Source organism: Oncorhynchus tshawytscha, linkage group LG17 (assembly GCF_018296145.1).
Source record: "Oncorhynchus tshawytscha isolate Ot180627B linkage group LG17, Otsh_v2.0, whole genome shotgun sequence".
Lineage (NCBI taxonomy): Eukaryota > Metazoa > Chordata > Actinopteri > Salmoniformes > Salmonidae > Oncorhynchus > Oncorhynchus tshawytscha.
Window position 1 is genome coordinate 4096837 of NC_056445.1, and position 24808 is coordinate 4121644.

The 24808-nt window shown below is 42.6% G+C and overlaps 1 protein-coding gene across 13 annotated transcripts in view; it reads right to left on the minus strand.

The window, feature by feature from the left end:
• Positions 1–10476: 10476 nt before the first annotated feature.
• LOC112216726 (fibroin heavy chain-like) overlaps positions 10477–24808 on the minus strand; it is a 60126-nt gene continuing 45794 nt past the window's right edge. For 10 of the 13 annotated variants that reach the window (XM_042300037.1, XM_042300036.1, XM_024376758.2 and 7 more), the window contains 12 exons: positions 24615–24731; positions 24470–24502; positions 24320–24376; positions 23694–24209; positions 23066–23578; positions 22661–22981; positions 22500–22532; positions 22056–22418; positions 21317–21376; positions 18595–18636; positions 18138–18203; positions 10477–13686 (listed from right to left, as the gene is read on the minus strand). In XM_042300037.1, the coding sequence (XP_042155971.1) occupies positions 13640–13686; positions 18138–18203; positions 18595–18636; positions 21317–21376; positions 22056–22418; positions 22500–22532; positions 22661–22981; positions 23066–23578; positions 23694–24209; positions 24320–24376; positions 24470–24502; positions 24615–24731 (2168 nt within the window). In that variant the 3' untranslated portion in view covers positions 10477–13639. The remainder of the gene's footprint in view (positions 13687–18137; positions 18204–18594; positions 18637–21316; positions 21377–22055; positions 22419–22499; positions 22533–22660; positions 22982–23065; positions 23579–23693; positions 24210–24319; positions 24377–24469; positions 24503–24614; positions 24732–24808) is intronic. The other 3 variants (XM_024376759.2, XM_024376756.2, XM_024376754.2) reach the window with 3 other exon arrangements.

The window sequence follows — 24808 nt, forward strand, 5'->3', positions numbered from 1 at the left end:
TTGAAATGTAACAAATGACCGCAAGCCCCAGTATTTTATTAGCTAGGTGGCTTGTACACAATTGTTACCTATGATACTGTACTACTCGTACTACAGAAGCATGCATTGTATTTTGTCAAGTTCTCTCTGTGTTAATCCTGTTTCCCAAATATAGCAGGTAACTTGTGTCTATGTCGATGTTGTTGAGTTCATCTTGCCTAGTTAAATAAAGATTAAATAAATTAGAACATTTAAAATACCCTGCTCAAAAAAATAAAGGGAATACTAAAATAACACATCCTAGATCTGAATGAATGAAATATTCTTATTAAATACTTTTTTCTTTACATAGTTGAATGTGCTGACAATAAAATCACACAAAAGTTATCATTGGAAATCAAATTTATCAACCCATGGAGGTCTGGATTTGGAGTCACACTCAAAATTAAAGTGGAAAACCACACTACAGGCTGATCCAACTTTGATGTAATGTCCTTAAAACAAGTCAAAATGAGGCTCAGTAGTGTGTCTGGCCTCCACGTGCCTGTATGACCTCCCTACAACATCTGGGCATGCTCCTGATGAGGTTGCAGATGGACTCCTGAGGGATCTCCTCCCAGACCTGGACTAAAGCATCCGCCAATTCCTGGACAGTCTGTGGTGCAACGTGGCGTTGGTGGATGGAGCGAGACATGATGTCCCAGATGTGCTCAATTGGATTCAGGTCTGGGGAATGGGCGGGCCAGTCCATAGCATCAATGCCTTCCTCTTGCAGGAACTGCTGACACACTCCAGCATCATGAGGTCTAGCATTGTCTTGCATTAGGAGGAACCCAGGGCCAACCGCACAGCAATATGGTCTCACAAGGGGTCTGAGGATCTCATCTCGGTACCTAATGGCAGTCAAGCTACCTCTGGCGAGCACATGGAGGGCTGTGCGGCCCACCAAAGAAATGCTACCCCACACCATGACTGACCCACCGCCAAACCGGTCATGCTGGAGGATGTTGCAGGCAGCAGAACGTTCTCCACAGCGTCTCCAGACTCTGTCACGTCTGTCACATGTGCTCAGTGTGAACCTGCTTTCATCTGTGAAGAGCACAGAGCGCCAGTGGCGAATTTGCCAATCTTGGTGTTCTCTGGCAAATGCCAAACGTCCTGCACGGTGTTGGGCTGTAAGCACAACCCCCACCTGTGGACATCGGGCCCTCATACCACCCTCATGGATTCTGTTTCTGACCGTTTGAGCAGACAGACACATGCACATTTGTGGCCTGCTGGAGGTCATTCTGCAGGGCTCTGGCAGTGCTCCTCCTGCCTCTCCTTGCACAAAGGTGGAGGTAGCGGTCCTGCTGCTGGGTTGTTGCCCTCCTACGGCCTCCTCCACGTCTCCTGATGTACTGGCATGTCTCCTGGTAGCGCCTCCATGCTCTGGACACTACGCTGACAGATACAGCAAACCTTCTTGCCACAGCTCGCATTGATGTGCCATCCTGGATGATCTGCACTACCTGAGCCACTTGTGTGGGTTGTAGACTCCGTCTCATGCTACCACTAGAGTGAAAGCACCGCCAGCATTCAAAAGTGACCAAACATCAGCCAGGAAGCATAGGAACTGAGAAGTGGTTTGTGGTCACCACCTGCAGACCCACTCTTTTATTGGGGGTGTCTTGCTAATTGCCTATAATTTCCACCTGTTGTCTATTCCATTTGCACAACAGCATGTGAAATGTATTGCCAATCAGTTTTGCTTCCTAAGTGGACAGTTTGATTTCACAGAAGTGTGATTGACTTGGAGTTACATTGTGTTGTTTAAGTGTCCCCTTTATTTTTTTGAGCAGTGTATATACTTTGACCTATTTCAGGTAACCCCAAGATGCCCAATTTCAACTTCCTGCTACTCATGCCAAGAATATAAGATAAGCATATTATTCATAGATTTGGATAGAAAACACTCTGAAGTTTCTAAAACTGTTTGAATCATGTCTGTGAGTATAACAGAACTAATGTAGCAGGCAAAACCCAGAGGACTAACTGTTCAGAATTATTATTTTTTTGCCTCTCTCTTTTATATTTTATTTCAGCGCTTTGTTTAGCACCTGCAGGGTTGAAATATGCTAACCCCTTTATTTACTGCTGGTGCTATCATCAGATAATAGCTTCTTATGCTTTAAGTAACACAAGATAATTACATTTTTTACCTTTATTTAACTAGGCAAGTCAGTTAAGAACAAATTCTTATTTTCAATGACGGCCTAGGAACAGTGGGTTAACTGCCTGTTCAGGGGAAGAACGACAGATTTGTACCTTGGGGATTTGAACTTGCAACCTTCGGTTACTAGCCCAACGCTCTAACCACTAGGCTACCCTGCCGCCCCATAACAACATAACAATACGGAGGCTATATACATGGGGTACCGGTAACGAGTCAATGTGCGGGGGTACAGGTTAGTTGAGGTCATTTGTAAAGTGACTTTGCATTTATAATTAACAGTGAGTAGCAGCAGTGTAAAAACACTGGGGGGGTGGAGGCTCTTTGACTATTTTTGGGCCCTTCCTGTGACAACGCTTAGTATATAGGTCCTTGATTTCAGGAAGCCTTGATGTCAGGAAGCACTACCCTCTGTAGCGCCTTATGGCCACATACCCAGCAGTTGCCGTACCAGGATGCTCTCGATGGTGCAGCTGTAGAACTTTTTAAGGATCTGGTGATCCATGTTAAATAGTGTCAGTCTTCTGGGGTGGAAAGGTTTTGTCATGCCTTCTTCACAACTGTGTTGTTGTGTTTCTACCATGATAGTTTGTTGGTGATGTGGACACCAAGGAACTTGGAACTCTCACTCCACTTCAGCCCTGTCGATGTTAATGGGGGCCTGTTCGGCCCTCCTTTTCCTAAAGTCCACGATCAGCCCCTTTGTCTTGCTCACATTGAGGGAGAGGTTGTTGTCATCAGGCCAGGAATTCCTGAGGCATGGTTCCAGGGCTCAGGACCTCTGGGAGGGGAGGGAGAGGGAGAGAGAATTAGAGGGTGGAGGCTGAGATACGAGGGGTAGGGAGATACTGTGGCCATGTCCTATGATTCCCCCGGACAGGGCCTATGATTCCCCCGGACAGGGCCTATGATGTAGTGGACCCTACCAAAAAACATTTAGTAATACTCCTGTCTCAAATACGTGTGAAAAATTAACCAGGTTCTTTCTGTGTATATGCAGAACAGTATACAACATACACTAAGAATACATCCAGTCTCTGGTTATTGGTGATACTTTCCATTCTGCCCTATTGTGACCTTTGACCCCTTGCAGATGACATTTCCAGGCGAAAGACTGAAACACCTGGAAAAGTACACTGACATGACCAATATGTCCCTTGCTCGACGAATTGTGTTCTTCACTTGTGCTAAGTTGCGAGGTTGGTGCTCTGGCATGAATGATGTGTTTGGGGATGGTGGTGGGTTATTGGTCATGTCAGTGTACTTTTCCAGGTGCTTCAGTCTTTCGCCTGGAAATGTCATCTGCAAGGGGTCAAAGGCCTTTTGTTGGCATGAAAGAGCTAACTTGAGGTTTGTAGGGGGTTAGAGGCTAGTTCCCATCACATAGAAGGACTGAATTGACACCCTGTATAGAATGTCCTTTTAATCGAGTTGTGATAACATACTATGTCGTGGAGTAACAATATATTCCTTGTCTGCAAAAGCCAAATTTGACCTGGGGGCATGCTTTGTAGACCATTCAAAAGCGTTCTGATACCTTGTCGCCAAGAAAAAAAAACGCATGTTATGATAGCTTATAGACAGTAATAGGCAAATTAAGGGACAAAGTTCCAATATTAAGATGCTGGAATAACATTTCTAGGGTCTATTTGCTGGTAATTGGAAACACGTCCCTTTCAAATTTCGTCCCCCGTTCCTAAACACATCCATCCTATAGTGTAGGTTCTGAAAATTCATAATGTTTGTAGTCATCAGAAGAAGATTGAGGAACGGTTGGTGGACCCAAGAAGTACAAGCTCCCACACCATTCTCCAACCTTTGAAGTGTTGTCTTTGATGTGTGCATATTCAAGTACCCTTTACTATTTAGTCTCTGTCTGTCTGGTAGAGTAGTAGTTATGGTGGTTGCTCCCCAAACTAGAGTTTGAAAGTTCAAATCCCAGAGAAACAGTTAATGGAACAACTTCTTTCTTGTTGCCTTTTGTGTGCCCCATCAAATAGCAAGAATGAAGTGACACCTTGTTTCAAATGTAATTTCAAGAGAGTTGTGATAACATACTATGCTGTGGAGTAACAATACAACCACACTCTGCAAAAGCCAACTTTTACCTGGGGCCATTCTTTGTAGACCATTCAAAGGTGTTCCTAGTCTTGGTCCCCCTGAAGAAAGCCACATGTTAAGATAGTTTAGAAATAGTTGTAGAAGTAGTTTGTGTGGTGTATTCCCAAAGGAGAGGTTGTGAGTTAAATTCCTTCCAAGAGTATGCCAACTTGCTTTTGTTGCCTTGACAGAACAATGTTGAGGTGGGGTTCCGGAAGGACGTTAGACAGCAAGGGAAATTGGATTATAAGGTTTTAGGGTACAGCAACTGGTGTTGCGTAGGAGTGCTGATCTACGATCAAACCCACCCCTGTCCATATAATCTTATTCCAGAGACAACTGATTCAGAATGATCTAGGTAAAGCTGATCGTAGAAAAGTGCTCCTCTGTATGCATTTATGAACTGTCTCAGGCTAAGAATGCTGAACTGGAATCAGTACCCCCCACCCCCCGTCAAAATAATGTTATTCATTCTACTCACAAATGCTAAACAGATCCTAGTTCAGCACTCCTATTTCAAGCCACCAAGTGAATGTTGGGTATTTGGTGCTAAATGTCTTGAACAGTGGTTGAAAAAGTACCCAATTGTCATACTTGAGTAAAAGTAAAGATATGTTAATAGAAAATGTCTCAAGTAAAAGTGAAAGTCACCCAGTAAAATACTAAACGTAATTGCTAAAAGATACTTAAGTATCAGTGGTAAAAGTATAAATTATTTGACCTTCCATATATTAAGCAAACCAGACAGCACAATTCTCTTGTATTTTTATTTAAGAAATAGCCATGGGAACACTCAGACAATTTACAAACAAAGCATGTGTTTAGTGAGTCCGCTAGATCAGAGGCAGTAGGGATGATGGACCATTTTCCTGTCTGGCTTAGCATTCAAAATGCAAAAAGTACTTTTGGGTGCCAGGGAAACTGTATGGAGTAAAAAATACATTATTTTCTTTAAAAATGTGGCGAAGTAAAATGTAATGTAAAGAAACAGAGTAAAAGTACAGATACAAAACAAAAAGATAAACAGAATGTAGTGGAGTACTTTAAATACAGTTTTATTAAGTAATTTACACCACTGGACTTGAAAGGAACACCGGTACCCCATGTATATAGCCTCGCTATTTTTATTTTACTGCTGATCTTTAATTATTTGTTACATTTATTTCTTATTTTTTACTTAACACAACTAAATTGTTGGTTAAGGGCTTCATTTCAGCATTTCACTGTAAGGCCTACACATGTAGTATTCGGCGCATGTGACAAATGCAATTTGATTTGTTACACGTGAAAACATGTTGTGAACCTGGTGTGACATTATTGAACCAGTGCTGACACCTAGTGGACATCAAGAAGACCTACACTACACACATGTACACACATTAACCTTAAAACAGATGGGATGCTTTCCATGAGTTGCTTTTTTTATTTTTTATTAGACACATATATAGATAAACAGACATTCAAAAGTCGGAATGTAAAGCAAAAACGACTGGAACGTTATTTAAAAGCAGCTATAATGAATCAAGCATCTTGGGGTTACCTGAAATAGATCAAAGTATATATTTTAAATGTTCTAATTTATTTAATATTTATTTAACTAGGCAAGATGAACTCAACATCGACAGACAAGTTACCTGCTATATTTGGTAAACAGGATTAACACAGAGCGAACTTGGCAAAATACAATGCATGCTTCTGTAGTACGAGTAGTACAGTATCATCGGTAACAATTGTGTATAAGCCACCTAGCTAATAAAATACTGGGGCTTGCGGTCATTTGTTACATTTCAACCACAGCGATTCCCCAATTAAGGCGCAACAGAGTTCACCGGCAAATGCAGGAACAACGGAAATAATAACTAAACCAACGAATGAGAAATGGTGGAGGCTACCAGAACAAAGAGACATTTTTTCAGAATAAACGTGGTGAGTGAAAAACGTAATTACATAGCTCACTCCCTACCCGGTATCTCATTCTACTGTTATACGACTCTGTATGCGTTGTTTGTTGGCAACCTTGTTTTTTACGAAGTTTTTGGAACGTTCGACAAATTATATCCACCCGCGGCGAATAGCCCGTGATATGCAACTTTTCAGGAAAGTTAAGAACAAATATACACAGGCAGTTAAGATGTCTTTAGCCTAACGTTTTCCCAACTGACTCGAACCAGATGTCGTTTCAGGTCTCATGGCGGTCGCTTATTAAAACAAATCTGAAAATAGTGAATCTTCTCAGGCACATGCACAGATATGGCTCTACCTGTGCAGAGCACTTGCCCCTTTTCCCTATACATTTTTGGTCGTTGTTCTGAACCCATTGCTCGCAAGTCGTCATTAAATTCATATCTATTCTTCAGAACCGAAAAGCTGCGCCACGAGTCTTGATTGTTGATCAATGTCCAGTTATCAGCATTGGCACACAAGGCGGGCCTATCCAGATTAGTGAACAGAAACCACTTGTTTTGTTCCCTCCAGTTTTGCCTAGCAAAACTAGAGTAGGACTACATTTATCATCCATATAAAATACAGTTTAGCAATCTACTACTGACTCATGATCATTTTCATATTTCAGATAAGCCCAGTTTGGGTGGCTATATGTCTAAAGATAAGCAGCTGTAACATCGCACTGCCTTAAATATTATGGGATGATGATGTAACATTTTCTGGCAAATTTATTATGATATTTGTGAGGAAGAAAAGGGGTACCAGGCTGGCAACAAGCATTCTGCAGGCAGGTTGCCCTCCAACGTGATGGTAGCTTTCCATCCGATCCTGCAACCTCTGCTAAAAGTAGGCCATATGATTTAGCTTGCTCTGGAGTCCAGAGATGTGACATCAGATATCCCTACGAACATGAATGACTTTCAGTTCCAAATGCAGGTGTAAAACGCAGTTCAGTTCTGTAGCCTATCTTGCATTTTATGACTGAAATGACAGGCAACGTTTGGAGTTCGGTTGGATATAGTAATGGTAGGATACAGTATTTCCTGCAATCTTTTTTTGACTGGAATTGTGTTGGTTATTGTTAAGTGGTGAATTTAATCAATTTCAAATTAGTTTTTTAAAATCAAATTTATTTATGTAGCCCTTCGTACATCAGCTAATATCTCAAAGTGCTGTACAGAAACCCAGCCTAAAACCCCAAACAGCAAGCAATGCAGGTGTAGAAGCATGGTGGCTAGGAAAAACTCCCTAGAAAGGCCAAAACCTAGGAAGAAACCTAGAGAGGAACCAGGCTATGAGGGGTGGCCAGTCCGCTTCTGGCTGTGCCGGGTGGAGATTATAACAGAACATGGCCAAGATGTTCAAATGTTCATAAATGACCAGCATGGTCAAATAATAATAATCACAGTAGTTGTCGAGGGTGCAGCAAGTCAGCAACTTAGGAGTAAATGTCAGTTGGCTTTTCATAGCCGATCATTAAGAGTATCTCTACCACTCCTGCTGTCTCTAGAGTGTTGAAAACAGCAGGTCTGGGACAGGTAGCACGTCCGGTGAACAGGTCAGGAATCCATAGCCGCAGGCAGAACAGTTCAAACTGGAGCAGCAGCACGGCCAGGTGGACTGGGGACAGCAAGGAGTCATCATGACGGGTAGTCCTGACGCATGGTCCTAGGGCTCAGGTCCTCCGAGAGAAATAGAGAATTAGAGAGAGCATACTTAAATTCACACAGGACACCGGATAAGACAGGAGAAGTACTCCAGATATAACAAACTGACCCTAGCCCCCCAACACATAAACTACTGCAGCATATATACTGGGGGCTGAGATAGGAGGGGTCAGGAGACACTGTGGCCCCATCCAATGATACCCCCGGACAGGGCCAAACAGGAAGGATTTTAACCCCACCCACTTTGCCAAAGCACAGCCCCCACACCACTAGAGGGATATCTTCAACCACCAACTTACCATCCTGAGACAAGGCCGAGTATAGCCCACAAAGATCTCCGGCCTGGCACAACCCAAGGGGGGGCGCCAACCCAGACAGGAAGATCACATCAGTGACTCAACCCACTCAAGTGACGCATCCCTCCTAGGGACGGCATGAAAGTAAGACCAGTGACTCAGCCCCTGTAATAGGGTTAGAGGCAGAGAATCCCAGTGGAGAGAGGGGAACCGGCCAGGCAATAAATTGCCACCATTGTTTGGTCTACCATTCTTTTTTTACAATTCAGAAGAACTGTTTTGAGGTATAGGCACCAAATTTGGAACCAAGATCATTTTATGGACCCTGGAAGATGTAGATTTGGAACCCCCACAGACTTGGCACCTGGGGGTCGTGGCAGACTGTACCACTATTTTACAAACCATTAATCTACAAAAAGTTATTGCCTTTTAAAAGTAATATATTTATTGCCTATACTACTTGCCCTGGAACTCCTGAAAACAAAAAAGACTTGACATTAACACACAGTATATTTCAGTGAGTACAGAGGGAAACACAGCAGTCATGTAGGCCACATTTATTTTATTTTATCTAGGATAAGTGTAGCAGAGTCGAGTTAAAACACTCTGGTGATGAAGTAGCCCGGCATACAACTTAAAACCACCCTTGGCCAAAGACTGACTATTTCTTTGGTCTAATGGTTAAGAAGTTTGGTTCTGTTTATGAACTGTACATGTGCACCTCACTCAGGTTTCAACTCAGGTTGCATGGCCTTAACTTGTGTATGGAATACTACATGATAAGTGTGTAACAGTATATAAAGTATGCTAATGTACTGGTGTGAAGGCATTTGGGCAGTGGTCAAAAATACTTAAGTAGTTGTCACGTTCTGACCATAGTTCTTTTGTGTTTTCCTTGTTTTAGTGTTGGTCAGGACGTGAGCTGGGTGGGCATTCTATGTTGTGTGTCTAGTTTGTCCGTTTCTATGTATGGCCTGATATGGTTCTCAATCAGAGGCAGGTGTTAGTCATGGTCTCTGATTGGGAACCATATTTAGGTAGCTTGTTTTGTGTTGGGGTTTGTGGGTGGTTGTTTCCTGTCTTTGTGTTCTCTGCAACAGATAGGACTGTTTTGGGTTTTGCCACGTTTGTTATTTTGTATTTGAATAGTGTTCACGTTATCGTCTTTTATTAAACATGTTGAACACGAACTACGCTGCATTTTGGTCCTCCTCTCCTTCGACGGAAGAAAACCGTTACAGTAATTTAAAGTATTTTTGGGGGGGTATCTGTACATTACTATTTATATTTGGGGAACTTTTACTAAACTACATTCTGAAAAAAAATAATGTACTTTTTACTCCATACATTTTCCCTGACACCCAAAGGTACTCGTTACATTTTGACAGGAAAATTATCCAATTCACACTCATATCAAGAGAGAATCCTTACTGCATCTGATTTGGCAGACTCACTAAACACAAATACTTTGTCTGTCAATTGTCATACTTGAGTAAAAGTATAAATATTTTCAAATTCCTTATAATTAACTAGACGGCCAAAATAATGTACTTTTTTATTTTTATTAAGTACTTTTTCCACCACTGGATGTGGCTGGGGGTCATAGCATTTATTTCACATGACCCATCAATTTAGTGTGTCTGGGAAAGCGTCATCTAATATTTATCAAATATTTCTGTCTGGACGCTTGCTGTTTACCTGACATTTTTCCTTATTGTAGGCTCACTGTTTAGCACATGACCTCATGTGAATCCTTAAAGAGATGGGTGGGGCTGGCTTAGGATGGTGTGAACAATGGTGAATGGGTGTAGACAAAGGAGAGCTCTCCAGTAGGTACCAAAACATTCAATAGCTCCTTTCCTCAAAAGTGAGTGTATCAATTTTCAAAGCAATACCAAGAGAATACCAAGAGTGTGCAAAGCTGTCATCAAGCTAAAGTGTGGCTACTTTGAAGAATCTAAAATATATGTTCACCACCACATGTATCATTTCATAGTTTTGATAGTCTAATAAAGAAAATGTGTCCAAACATTTGACTAGTACCGTATACTGTGGTTCTGTTAATGATACGCATAGCCCCAGGCTGTAACTCAGGGTTACGGTGGTGGTATAGCATGCCAGGCCAGCTGAGGAACACGTATGGTTAATGCTGGGAGCAGAATGTCATGTGCTGGGGTGGGAGGGGTGTATCTGTTTACTCTTGCTGTGCAAAAAAGCAGACAGTCACTAGAGAGGTGTGTGTGTGTGTGTTGGAAAAGATTAGACTCACAACACAACATTCAGGTAATTTCTTTATTTAAAAACTGTGTACTGTGTAAAAAAAAGTGAATCATTCTCTTCTAAGGTAAAACACAGATGTTCTTTGTCTGTCTGGGCTTAATGATATAAACACTATAGCCCATAGATAACTCAAGATTACAACGTTTCATTAAACATGTAACATGACACCTCAGGTAACACTAGCATTAGAGAGCATTCAAAGACAATGTAAAAAAATAAAGCACTTATTTTTTTTTAAATCAGAAGAGTAGACATTGTTGAAAATGTTTTAGCATTTTTTTCCTTCATAATTTAAAAAGCTAAAGTAAACAAATAGTTTAAGTTCAGAGTGAAAAGACTTGAACTGCATCGGTGTTAAACCGAAATTACACCCGGAGATGCCTGTCAACGGTGTGAAATTTGCTTGCGAGAGGCCAGCGTCAATTCACATATACTGCGTAGCGTATGCCAACGTAATCGTCATGATAATCCATAATAAACAGTTGTAATTGTTATGTTCGCTATATAGCACCTGGGAACTATTTTTGTGTGTTCCTTTTGACTCATCTTAGATGTCCTATGGGAGCCACCGTACCTGCCTGCACAGGCTAAAAAATTGTTATTCATGAACATGAGGAGAGTTGTAGCTAATAAACCCGAGCAGTCTATAAGGAATTTAGCTAGTTCGTTCTTCCTACATAATAGTATTCTCTCTTGAAATCGTAGTTCCTCGAGTTTCCCAGCCGTAGTCTGCCAAGGCCTGGGGTCTCCAGCAGGTCGATCATGAGCTACCAGTAGCTCGCAGCTCACCTATGAGTAGCTCACCAAACAATTCTGAAAGCATATGCAATTTTTCCTCTGTTCCATCGCAAACTGTCATAAACAAATCTCCCAATTATCCGACACTGCAAGCTACCACCTATCTAAACAACTCAACATTGACATTATCCCACCCCTTGTTAGCCACTATTGGCATAGAGAATTAAACCTTCACAATATCTGCCAATTCATTTCCGGTAGTATTGCGCGTCTGTCTACTGTATATGGTGTGGCGCGTTTGTCAATCACTCCGTGTGTAGCCAGGTGATGCGATAACCGTCTTGTGGCAGTAGGCTTACCAGGCAGAAGTTTATATATAAATGATATAAGTAAATATATCATTTGTATCTATTTGTTATTTACTAACTTTGCCATTAAATGAGCAGCAGCAGCAGTACAGAACCATCGCCAGACTGGCACATTAGACGGCACATTCCTTACTCGCTAGATGCACAATAAAGGGGAAATCTATTTGTCCCCCCCAAAAAAAAGGGTATCCTGATGTGATTTAACCATTGACATGTCCTCAGAACAAACTTCTCTATGAACAATTGTAATTTTAAGAGTAAAATCAACATCTTAAACCAGAAAATATAAAACAGAGAAAACGTATTTTGGGAAATTGAAAACATAATTTTGGAGAAAACAAATCTGACTTTATAGGTCTCCCCTTAGAGTTGTTTATTAATCCTTATTTTACCAGGTATATTGACAGAAAACAGTGCACTACTTTCTCTTATACACTAAGGACCTGAGGAAGAGTTGAATGGGAGAAGAGAAGCGACATGTTACATTTTTCTTAAAGTAACTCAGGCTAGAAAAAACTTTGGAGACCCCTGGCCTAGGCTATATGCCTGTGATCGAAATTCTATGCATTTGTTTTCATATATGTATTGGCAGTTAAAAAGTGTCTATTCAGTGTTGATCAGTTTAACTATACATTTCACATTTCCAGACATAACGATGCAAACAGTCTATTTTCTGGCAATTTATTTGCTCATTTTACCAGCATTGCTTCTTGTAGATGTGGAGAGAAATAGACTTGCTTTCTAAACTGATGTGTAATGACACCGTTGAGGCCCATCTGTTGTCTCTCATTCTCTCCCATGCATTCTATTTCCTGGGTGAATTAACGCGCGTAAAAACGTTGGGCTTTTGTCAACAGTCTGCAGTTATATGCTCTCTACAGTTCACTGTGTAACATAATCTTCTAAGTCACTAAAACAAAATGAACTGAGTACTGGTAACTTACAAAAAAATGTGTTGCTTTAATTTAATGAGTCAAGGCAATCAGTTTTTCAAATAATTTGAGTTAACAGAATTATGTTTTACGGTGATAGGTCTGAAAACAGGCCAATCTCTGGATTGCATGATTATAATATTAGTTTTAATCAACTGCAAATGTCATGTAGGTACTGTTGCTCTCAGTAAAGCCAAGATGAGGATTTTAAACAAAGAAAATATACGTTTGCATTTTCAGTCATCTCAACTATGGCTGTACTAACACAGTCATATCGGTGTGATTAAGTATTCAAAACACTCACAGCAATTCAGTGTTATACAGCCATTCAGAAAGATGTTGATAATATTTCAGGCAAGTGGCTTAGTTAAACCTTACTATATATATTCTGTAAAGACATTATACACGACTGCATATAAGATCTTAAAACCTTTACTAAGGGCAATAAGCTCCTTTTTTTTGAGAACTGCTGAAACTAGAATCAGAGTTAGAACATGAGTGTTGCTGTGGACACACACTGCCTTTTGAGGGTTCAGAGTGGACACAGTTCTAAATCAAAAATGGTGGTTGTAAGATTACCACTCTAAAGATATCTCCTATGATTTTCATTTATGGCAGCAGTGTGTGTATATATCTCAAGACGCCTTGGGCCAGATATTGTAAAAGTTTGCAACTAAACAACTTGAACAAAAACTAGGTATATTGAAAAGTGCAGGTGCAAATGTTGAGTAAGTCTGGGCCTGTGTGTCAATAGCATAGCTTTATAGAGGGATGTTAGTCACATTAATCAGAAAACAGACAGTTTAGTCAGCATACAGACAGGTCTAGAGGCACTCCGTTGTGGGACGCCTTAGTATCAGTGTTTTAAACAAACATGATTCGTGGTGGAGCTAAATGGGTAAATGGGGTACACACAGGAGGGGCTAAAGTACAGGTGAGGAACAATAAACACATGATCACAGTTTCAGAATAAAAGATCAAACAGGCTCTGGTTTTGCCATTGCCCGAGATTCACACTTTAAAAGAAAAAAGGGACATATTAGTAGTTGAAAATCAGTACATTATTGAATCATGCAGTAGCACCACAATGTTGTTGATGAGGTCACTTCTTTTTGCTGCTCTCTCACTTCCTCCTCCGTCCGCAGTATATACCCTGGCAGTCGGCGACCCCTGAAGGACCATTCACAGCACAGCATCTCAGGGCCATTTGATCAAATTACATACAATCAAATAAGAATATTTACAGTATAGCAAGGGTGGAACAACATGTATTATGCACAGTGGTGTCCGAAATTACTGACAACAGCCCCAGGACCAGTGGAAGGAAGCAAAATAGCCCCATAACTTCAATGATCCACCACCATATTTGTCTGTTGATATGGGGTTCTTTTCTGGTTATGCATTCTCGTTTCAATACCAAGCTCACCACTGGTGTACGTGGCCAAAGAGCTCTATTTTTATGTCATCCAACAAATGGAAACGCCTGGAGTTTGCTAAACGGCATTTGGATTGGAACTGTGCTTTTGTCAGATGACATGAAAATGGAGCTCTTTGGCCACGCACGCCAGTGGTGGGTTTAGTATCGAAATGAAAGCAGAAAAGAATCCCATACCTACTGTCAGGGACGGACTGGGACAAGAATTCGGCCCTGGAATTTCATCCTCACCAGCCCACATCACTGTGCGCACTACCAACTCATCCCAAATGTATACATATTTTATTTTTTACCTTTTAACCTAGGCAAGTCAGTTAAGAACAAATTCTTATTTATTTATATGCAGTACAGTACCAGTCAAAAGTTTGGACAACACCTACTCATTCAAGGGTTTTTCTTAATTTTTTACTATTTTCTACATTGTAGAATAAAGTGAAGACATCAAAACTATGAAATAACACATATGGAATCATGTAGTAACCAAAAAAGTGTTAAACAAATTATAATATATTTGAGATTCTTCAAAGTAGCCATCCTTTGCCTTGATGACAGCTTTGCACACTCTTGGCATTCTCTCAACCAGCTTCATGAGGTAGTCACCTGAAATGCATTTCAATTAACAGGTGTGCCTTGTTAAAAGTTAATTTGTGGAATTTCTGTACCTTCTTAATGCGTTTGAGCCCATCAGTTGTGTTGTGACAAGGTAGGGGTGGTATACAGAAGATTGCCCTAGTTGGTAAAAGACCAACTCCATATGGCAAGAAGAGCTCAAATTAACAAAGAGAAACAACAGTCCATCATTACTTTAAGACATGAATGCAGAACATTTCAAGAACTTTGAAAGTTTCTTCAAGTGCAGTCGCAAAACCCATCAAGCGCTATGATGAAACTGGCTCTAATGAGGACCGCCACAGGAAAGGAAGACCCAGAGTTACCTCTGCTGCAGAGCATAAGTTTATTTTAGTTAAATGCACCTCAGATTGCAGCCCAAATAAATGCTTCACAGAGTTCAAGTAACAGACACATCTCATCATCAACTGTTCAGAGAAGACTATGTGAAACAGGCATTTTTATTAAACAAGGCAGTTAAGAACAAATTCTTATTTATAACCCTAACAACACTGGGCCAATTGTGCTCTGTCCTATGGGACTACCAATCATGGCCAGTTGTGATACAGCCCGGAATCTAACCAGGGTCTGTAGTGACGCCTCCAGCACTGAGATAAAGAGCCTTAGATCGCTGCACCACTTGGGAGCCCTTCATGGTTGAATTGCTGCAAAGAATCCACTACTAAAGGCCACCAATAAGAAGAAGTGACTTTATTGGATAAAGAAACACAAGCAGCGGACATTAGACCGGTGGACATCTGTCCTTTGGTCTGATGAGTCCGAATTTGAGATTTTTGGTTCCAACTGCCGTGTTTTTGGGAGACAGAGTAGGTGACTGGATGATCTTCGCATGTGTGGTTCCCACCGTTAAGCATGGAGGAGGAAGTGTGATGGTGTGGGGGTGCTTTGCTGGTGACACTGTCAGTGATTTATTTAGAATTCAAGGCACACTTAACCAGCATGGCTACCACAGCATTCTGCAGCGATACGCCATCCCGTCTGGTTTGGGCTTAGTTGGACTATCATTTGTTTTTCAACAGGACAATGACCCAACACACCTCCAGGCTGTGTAAGGGCTATTTGACCAAGAAGGATTGTGATGAGTGCTGCATCAAATGACCTGCCCTCAACAATCCCCCGACCTCAACCCAATTGAGATGGTTTGGGATGAGTTGGACCATAGAGGGAAGGAAAAGCAGCTAACAAATGCTCATCATATGTGGGAACTCCTTCAAGACTGTTGGAAAAGCATTCCAGCTGAAGTTGGTTGAGAGAATGCCGAGTGTGCAAAGCTGTCAAGGCAACATTAAAATATATTTAGATTGGATTAACACTTTTTGGTGTTGGTTACTACATGATTCCATGTGTTATTTCATAGTTTTGTGTGTCCAAACTTTTGACTGGTACTGTACATATAAAACATTTTGTACTAACAAATCACTCATATTGGCCCGTCGGCCACTTGTTGCCGACCCCTGCTCTACCCTGCCCTGCCCCTACACACCTTAGTTAAAAACAGGCAGTAGTGCTGACACATAACAGTACATACAGTACAGTGTTTATCAACCATTTCTGTACCAGTGACTGGCGAGATATTGTCCTCATCTTTTTTAACCAGCTTATTTTTTTAAACAAATACAATGTGTAAAAACACTACTGGCAATACAACTCACCGCTATTAACTGTGCCTCTGCTCTAGCCATTTAGTTTCCCTGCTGTAACTCTGTGCTTCTTTTTGTTCTCTGTCTGTCAGCCTGTCTGCTTCAGCCTTATACGTTACAAAAGCCAAGCTAATGACTTAAGGCCGGTTTATAATTGGTCTAACGACATGTCTGTAGACAATTTAGAATGTGAGTCAAACTCTGGTGGAATGTCTGTAGGCCGTCGCTGCAACTGTCGGTTTCCTTTTCGCACAGACATTAAAAAAGTTTCCGCCTCTGCGACTAACGCAATGCCGTTGCCATGGTTACAGGACATCCACAGCAACCAGACCAAATCCTCCTGTGACCAAACAATGCAGGAGTTCTAAAGTTCTCTAAAATAATTACCTACTGTTATTTATTCACACTGCAGTAAGCTATTTTCTGTAAGCTCACCATTACCTTGTAAATAATATTGTGGTTTTATTTTCCTGTAATAACGAATAAAAAGTAGCTTAAGTTGTCAGCTATACTCTGGTCATTATTTGAACTGGCTAGCTAACTAGTTAGAAATGAACCAAAGCATTGTTTAGAAAATTGCTTTTAGTTGCCTGGCTTGCTAGGTTGACATTTACTAAATTAATTTGGTTCAGAAGTAAGTTGCTTTTAACTTTTCCGGCGTGTGTGCTCCATCCATATCTCAAAGCCATATCAAATATCTTGGTTGTATTAAGTTGTTATTAAGCTGAATAGTGAGAGTTGAGAAATTATACATACAGAAAGCTGAGACCCTGCTCTCTTTGACAGGGACAAGGGGACGAAGCTTCCAAAGGTGTGTTTTTCCCGCAATTGCATTTTTAAATGTTTTACGATCAGAACGCATTTTTCTCTCAAGTGCATTGGGGAAGAGGAGAGTGGTTCGCTTATCACAGCAGCATACTCCAGCATAACAGGCACAGGGGCAGGGCAGACACTTTCATTACAGGAATAATTAGGATAATGCCCTTTACTATTAGCTATGAAGTTGAGTGAGGTTACAATATAGAATGTGCTCTTTCTACGTTTATAGGCACCCTTTCTGTTTTTTACGATTCATGATCTTGGCTGTCTAACTAATGATGGAGTCGGAGCAGGTCTCTTTGCTGATGTCGCATTTGACTTTGAATGTTAGTTTGCGTGACTTCAGCTCAGCCTATCAGAAAACCGTGCTGGTCCAGCTTGGTACGGGGGCTGGCCGTTGCCCACTGATCAGCCAAAGGCTTATTATATAAATTGAGAAATTGCAAAAACGTTGTCAAAAAAAAAGCCCAAAAAACTGTTCCAAAGCACATGGGCCGTCAGCCATGTCACCTATTTTAGTTCACCTTTTTTTAACTAAGCAAGTCAGTTAAGAAAATTCTTATTTACAATGACGGCCTAGGAACAGTGGGTTAATTGCCTTTTTCAGGGACAGAACGACAGATGTTTTAAATGTTCTATTTTTCTATCAAACAAATATGGTGGTGGATCTTTGAAGTTATCGGGCTATTTTGTTTCCACGTGTCCTGGGGTCCTTGTTAAGGTCATCATGAACTTTACCCAGTACCAGGACATTTTCCCCAAAATTTGGTCACCTCTATCAGGCGAATTCTGTACGGAGTAATGGACTAAGATCCCTCCCAATGTGTTCTCCAAAAAATAAAACATCCTCGCAAGGTGAGGTATTGAAAGCTATTAAAAACAGAGGTTTCAACCATTTTGACCCCTACCTTTTTGAGAAAAAATTGATTACCTGTTGAACAAAATCTGTTTCTGTGAGCTATTGTATTAGTATAAAATAATATACTTTTTTTTTTAAATGAGCACACAGCATAGCTCATCTTTATCAAGTAGGTAAATCATTTTGGACCCCACTGTATATTATTTACAACACATTGTGCTCTGGTATTGTTGTTTACCTCTGTAGCTGCGTGCTCCCAGGAAGCCTTGCATGGCTGTGTATTTGGCTGCCTTCTGTGCCTTTGCTGGAAGAGTAGAATAAGACAAGGAGGTTCATCTATTTAAACCTTATGTGTCCAGTACAGCTCAGGAATGCCAGAAACATGTTTATTTCATGTCTCAGGTGTTGTGCCATAAGGTCAAGTAGTTTTGACTCAATTCATCACTAAGCAAAATGAGACCAAGTCCCTAAAAGACAAAAAAATAGCAAACTATGTGTGAGTCTTTGAGCTGATATTGTGTTTCATTATGTTAATCATTCTGACTCAGTGAGGTGTCAAGCTAATCAAGATTAACATGTGTTAATTAACTGTGAGCAAGTGGGAGTGAGCATGCGTACATGTGTATTTGTGCTTACATGTGCATTTGAGTATCAGGACAGTAATTGATTATAATATGTGAAGCGGAATGTCTTACATTTCTGCCCTGACTGTCCCGCTTCTCCTACTCCGTAGCCTCCTAGAGGAGAAGAAAAATAACAGGAAATAGACACATCAGTCATAATAAACAGCTGATCATTCCTACTAAACTGACTATTTAATCTGTTCATTTTTTGTCAGGCATTTGTTAACATAATAAATAAAGGACTGACATCTCTGCAACATCAATGTTTATAAAAACCAAAGACTTTGACTCTCAGAAAATTGTATACTAAAGCGTTTCCAACATCTTTTTTCATACCATGGGAGAACATAGTGAATATAAACTCATGTGAGAGGTCTCTATAGTAAAACTCGTTAACATCTTCTAGCATACACAGTGGAGGATTACACTTAGAACTATTGAGAAAAAGTGCATTGATATGGTGTCGCAACAATGTTTTACGACACCTTGGCTGTTATTTAGATATTTCACTATTGACTATTTTGAAGCAGAGATGAATTGGTATTTGTGAATTGACATTGTAGTCTCGGTCCTAATTTATGTGCTCTACATCACCTCTGGCCGCATGGCAAATGGCCCAATACAATGCCCAAAGGTCAGTCAGCCCTTCCCTGTCAAGAGGCCAAATTCTCTCTCTACAGTATCCAGAGGACTTACCATTGGAATGTGTGATATAATAATAGTAAGGATTCATGTTTGGTATCTATCTGAAACTTGTTCACTGAGGGTAACTCTGATGCTATATGGATGTATGATCTCTGTGGTAACGTGTATATGTTCAGTGTGTACTCTCGACACCATAAGCAAGGATCTCTTTTGTCCTCTTGGGAATTATCGCTCTCCCTCACCCCCCTAGGTGACCACATATACAGTAACTTCAGAAAGTATTCATACCCCTTGACTTATTCCACATTTTGTTGTGTTACAGCCTGAATTCAAAATGTGTTAGATATATTTTTTTTCTCACCCACGTACACACAATACCCCATAATGACAAAGTGAAAACTAGAAATGTTTGCAAATGTATTGAACATAAAATACAGAAATCTCTCATTTACATTAGTATTCACACCCCTGACTCAATACTTAGAAGCCCCTTTGGCGGCCATTACAGCTTTAAGTCGTCTTGGAAATGTCTGTATCAGCTTTGCACATCTGGATTTGGGGATTTTCTCCCATTCTTCCTTGCAGATTTTCTCAAGCTCTGTTAAGTTAGACGGGGGAGTGGTGGTGCACAGCAATCATTAAGTCTTTCCAAAAATGTTCAATGGGATTCAAGTCTGGGCTTTGGCTGGGCCACTCAAAGCCTTTCACATTCTTGTTCTGAAGCCATTCCAGCGTTGCTTTGGCTGTATGCTTAGGGTCATTGTCCTGTTGGAACGTAAATCTTCGCCCAAGTCTAAGGTTGTTTGCACGCTGAAGCAGGTTCTCATCAAGGATTTGCCTTTATTTTGCTCCATTCATTGTTCCCTCTATCCTTACCAGACTCCCAATCTCTGCTGCTGAAAAGTATCCCCATAACATGATGCTGCTACCACCATGTTTCACGGTAGGGATGGTGTTGGAAGGGTGATGAGCTGTATTCTCCAGACATAGCGCTTTGCATTCCGGCCAAGGAGTTACATTTTTGTCTCATCAGGCCACAGAATATTTTGTCTTATGCACTCAGACTTTCACGTGCCGTTTGCAAACTCCAGGCGTGCTGTCATGTGCGTTTGTCTCAGGAGCGACCTCTTGTCTTGCCACACTCCCATAAAGCCCAGTTTGGTGAAGTGCTGTAGAGACTGTTGTCCTTCTGGCAGGTGCTCCCGTCTCAGCCAAGAAACTCTGTCGTTCTGTCAGAGTGGTCATTGAGTTGTTGGTCACCTCCCTGACCAAGGTCCTTCTTGCCCGGTTGCTCAGTTTGGTTGGATGTGTGTGTGTGTGTGTGTGTGTGTGTGTGTGTGTGTGTGTGTGTGTGTGTGTGTGTGTGTGTGTGTTTAACACAGGACAGGTCAGTTTGTGTAACTAAAGAACAGCTCCTTAGAGCCAGCGGACTGCATGTTTGAATTCAGAACCATAGTTAGCAACATGTTCATAACACTTGCACTGTTAAAGCTCCATGGTCTTTGCGGTGTTGCTCTCTCACCTGGTTGATAGCCAGCTCTACCCTGGGAGCCATAATAACCTGGTTGATAACCAGCTCCACCCTGGTAGCCATAATAACCTGGTTGATAACCAGCTCCACCCTGGGAGCCATAATAACCTGGTTGATAGCCAGCTCCACCCTGGGAGCCATAATAACCTGGTTGATAGCCAGCTCCACCCTGGGAGCCATAATAACCTGGTTGATAGCCAGCTCCACCCTGGGAGCCATAATAACCTGGTTGATAGCCAGCTCCACCCTGGGAGCCATAATAACCTGGTTGATAGCCAGCTCCACCCTGGGAGCCATAATATCCTGGTTGATAGCCAGCTCCACCCTGGGAGCCATAATAACCTGGTTGATAACCAGCTCCACCCTGGGAGCCATAATAACCTGGTTGATAGCCAGCTCCACCCTGGTAGCCATAATAACCTGGTTGATAGCCAGCTCCACCCTGGGAGCCATAATAACCTGGAAAGAGCACACATTAAACAAGCCATCTAGCCTGCACTAAACAAGCAGAGGCTACAGAGAATACCAACACATGGGATGTATGTTCCTACCCCCCTTGGTAGTTCACCTTGTACCTAACTCCAGGTACACCCTATATTTACACCCCAGGTAACTAACCTGGTACTCCTCCTCTTCGCCCGGTAGCTCCAGCACCAGGTACCCCACCTGCTCCACCACCTGGAGAAGAGGTACAGGTGTGTTAGGGTGTGTGTAAGATAGAGGGGAGTTCAACAAGGGTGCTGTTTGCGGTGAACAATTTCAGTTCAACAATTTGAATTACCATTCCAAAATGTTACAGTAAAGCTGCAAATAGCAAATCTTAGTATGGATAACTGTGACTTTTTACCAGCAATATTCAGAGTGCAAATTACTTTGCTATTATTACTGCGTAGAACACAGCCACACAACCCTACACAGCCACATTATTATTTGTATCAGCAGTTTAAACCCGAAACAGATACTTATGTTCGCCAAACAATGACCTTCCCATATCAAATACATGGTAAATATAAAGAATTGGCCCGAAAATATATTTCCAAATGTATGTATTACAAATATATTTACGTTTCAAAATTGCCAAAGAAATACCTTATTTGGCAAAACATTTATAATTCACATGTATCCTAAAATGCATCAAGGTTATATACAAAACAAATGGAATGTTTCCCTTCTTAAACGCCCCTATGGACTAACACAGGTAAACTGGACACACCTGAAGAACAGATTGATTATAAATTCAAAAGCGCCAGAAGGCCAGTGAAAAGGTAAGCAGGTGTCTAGTCATCATCAGTTGTAGCTACACCAATACCCTGGACAGTTAACTACAGAGGGGATACAAGTATGTTTTCTTCCATACCTGGTCCAAAGAGAGCTCCACCCGAGGAGGAGGAGCCATAACCTGATTTGTTTGGCTTCACTGCACCCTGTCCGGCTCCACCTGGTCCATAACCACCAGGCCCAGTCCCATAGCCATCTGGTATGGCCCCAACTCCTCCCTGGCCAAGTCCGGTCCCAGCACCCCCTCCTGGTCCATAACCACCAACAGTTCCACCACCAGGTCCAAATCCTGCTCCAGGACCATAACCACCGGGGACACCTCCACCACCACCAAGCCCAGATCCAGGCACTCCACCCTGGCCTACTCCAGTCCCTGCTCCCCCTCCTGGCACACTTCCCTGGCCAGCTGCTTGTCCTCCTCCAATGGTACCACTTAGCATACCTGTCAGTGGAAGAACTTCATCAGCAAAAAGATTATTCCTTACGAGAATTAATGGAACTTCTAAAAAGATGATATACTCACCATATTTACGAGCTTTAGCATTTGCGTCATATCCTGCAATACAAAACAGGTATCACAAATTGTTTGCTCTAAAGTGCATTTTTCTGAGTGGAGAGGTGTATAAATAAATACAAAGAGATGATCTCTATTGATCCACACTTAAAAGCAGTTATTTTCAGTACCTCCAGCTCCAGTTCCCTGTCCAGCCCCAGCTCCAAGTGGTCCATAGCCACCTGGTCCGACCCCGGCTCTTCCCTGACCAAGTCCGGTCCCAGCACCACCTCCTGGTCCATAACCTCCATGGGTTCCAATGGCAGGTCCATACCCAGCACCCGGACCACTACCGCCACCAAGCCCAGATCCAGGCACTCCTCCATGGCCTAGCCCAGTACCTGCTCCTCCTCCAGGCACTCCTCCCTGACCTAGCCCAGTCCTTGCTCCCCCTCCTGGCACTCTTCCCTGGCCAGCTGCTTGTCCCCCTCCAAGGGAACCACTTAGCATACCTGTCAGTGGAAGAACTTCATCAGAACAAAGATTATTATTCTTTGAGAGAATGAATGGAACATCTAAAAAGATTATGTACTCACCATATTTATGAGATCCAGCGCCACCTGGTCCATAGCCACCAGGTCCATAGCCACCAGGTCCAGCCCCATAACCTCCAGGACCAGCTCCGCCAGGACCAAGACCAGCCCCAGGCCCATAACCTCCAGGCCCAGCACCATAGCCACCAGGTCCTGCCTCTGCTCCACCTGGTCTGGCTCCACCTGGTCTGACCCCAGCTCCTCCCGGCCCTGCTCTACCTGGTCCATAGCCACCAGGTTCAGCCCCATAACCTCCAGGACCAAGACCAGCCCCAGGCCCATAACCTCCAGGCCCTGCGCCATAGCCACCAGGTCCGGCCTCTGCTCCACCTGGTCTGACCCCAGCTCCTCCCGGCCCTGCTCCACCTGGTCCATAACCTTTATGTCCGGCACCATATCCACCTTGCCCGGCCCCAGCCCCACCTAGTCCGACCCCAGTTCCTCCTGGTCCATAACCAACTGTTCCGCCACCATAACCACCAAGCCCATCTCCAGCTCCAACAGCTCTCCCATAGCCTGAAACAGAGGGGACAGTGAATTCACAGACACTAGGATACATTTTTATTTTCACACATGATTTAAATGTGATGTGACATTATTAAAAATGTATGTGACAATGTTTCTGCCATACTATTAGGTGGTTTTCCAGTGCCAGTTCCTGTACCAGTTCCAGCACCTGTGGGGTATCTGCTACCAACTCCACCTGGTATATATCCACCTGGTCCAGCTCCACCTTGACCTCCACCTAGACCGCCTCCTTGACCTCCACCCACTCCTCCTGGTCCGGCTCCTATGGCACCCAGGCTGCCAGCTCCACCCAGACCTCCACCAACACCACCGGCTCCAGCACCTCCAGTCTTGTATGGCTTGGATCCATATCCTCCAGGCCCAGCCCCTGTCCCGTAGCCACTTGGCCCAGCACCATAGCCACCTTGTCCAGCACCATATCCACCTGGCCCAGCACCATAGCCACCAGGACCAGCTCCAGCCCCATAACCACCTGGACCAGCACCATAACCACCGGGTCTGGCCCCATAACCACCGGGTCCAGTGCCATATCCTCCAGGACTGGCTCCGTATCCGCCTGGTCCGGCACCATATCCTCCAGGACGTCGTCCTCCTGCTCCAAATTGGCCAGCACCATATCCTAAGTGGAGGAGAGAGAAATGACATGGATGAGCCTGAAGCAGATATTTTTTTAGAAGAGATACAAACACAGAAAGACATGCAGACAGCTGAAAGAATGCTCAAAGGTACCTTTGCCCGGCTTCCCTGAGCCCAGTCCTTCTCTAGCCCCAGTTGGGTAACGTAGACCTGAGAAACCAAGCCTGTGATTAATGCTCTAATAAAATTAACATTATGTGTGTGAACTCCTTTCAGACTGACAGGGCAGTAACTTTCACATACCTCCACCTGGCAGGACTCCACCAACTCCGTAGCCTGCAGAGAGAATAATTACCATAATGAAAACATCAGGACAATCATCTTGTTGTGGTGTTGAGTTGAAACCAGAAGACTTGTTTGGTTTATCTGGTTTGCAGTCATGACTTACTTTTTCCTGGTTTGGGGGTTCCAGCTCCTATATCACCGGCACCACCAGTCCCAGGGACCAGAGCTGCTCCTCCAGCACCTCCTGCACCCAGACTGCCAGCCCCACCTGCTCCATAACCTAAAGTTGCAGAGACCAGATCATTAAAGTGTCATCTTAATCTTCACTTCGTTGACAGTGACAGCCCTATATAGTCT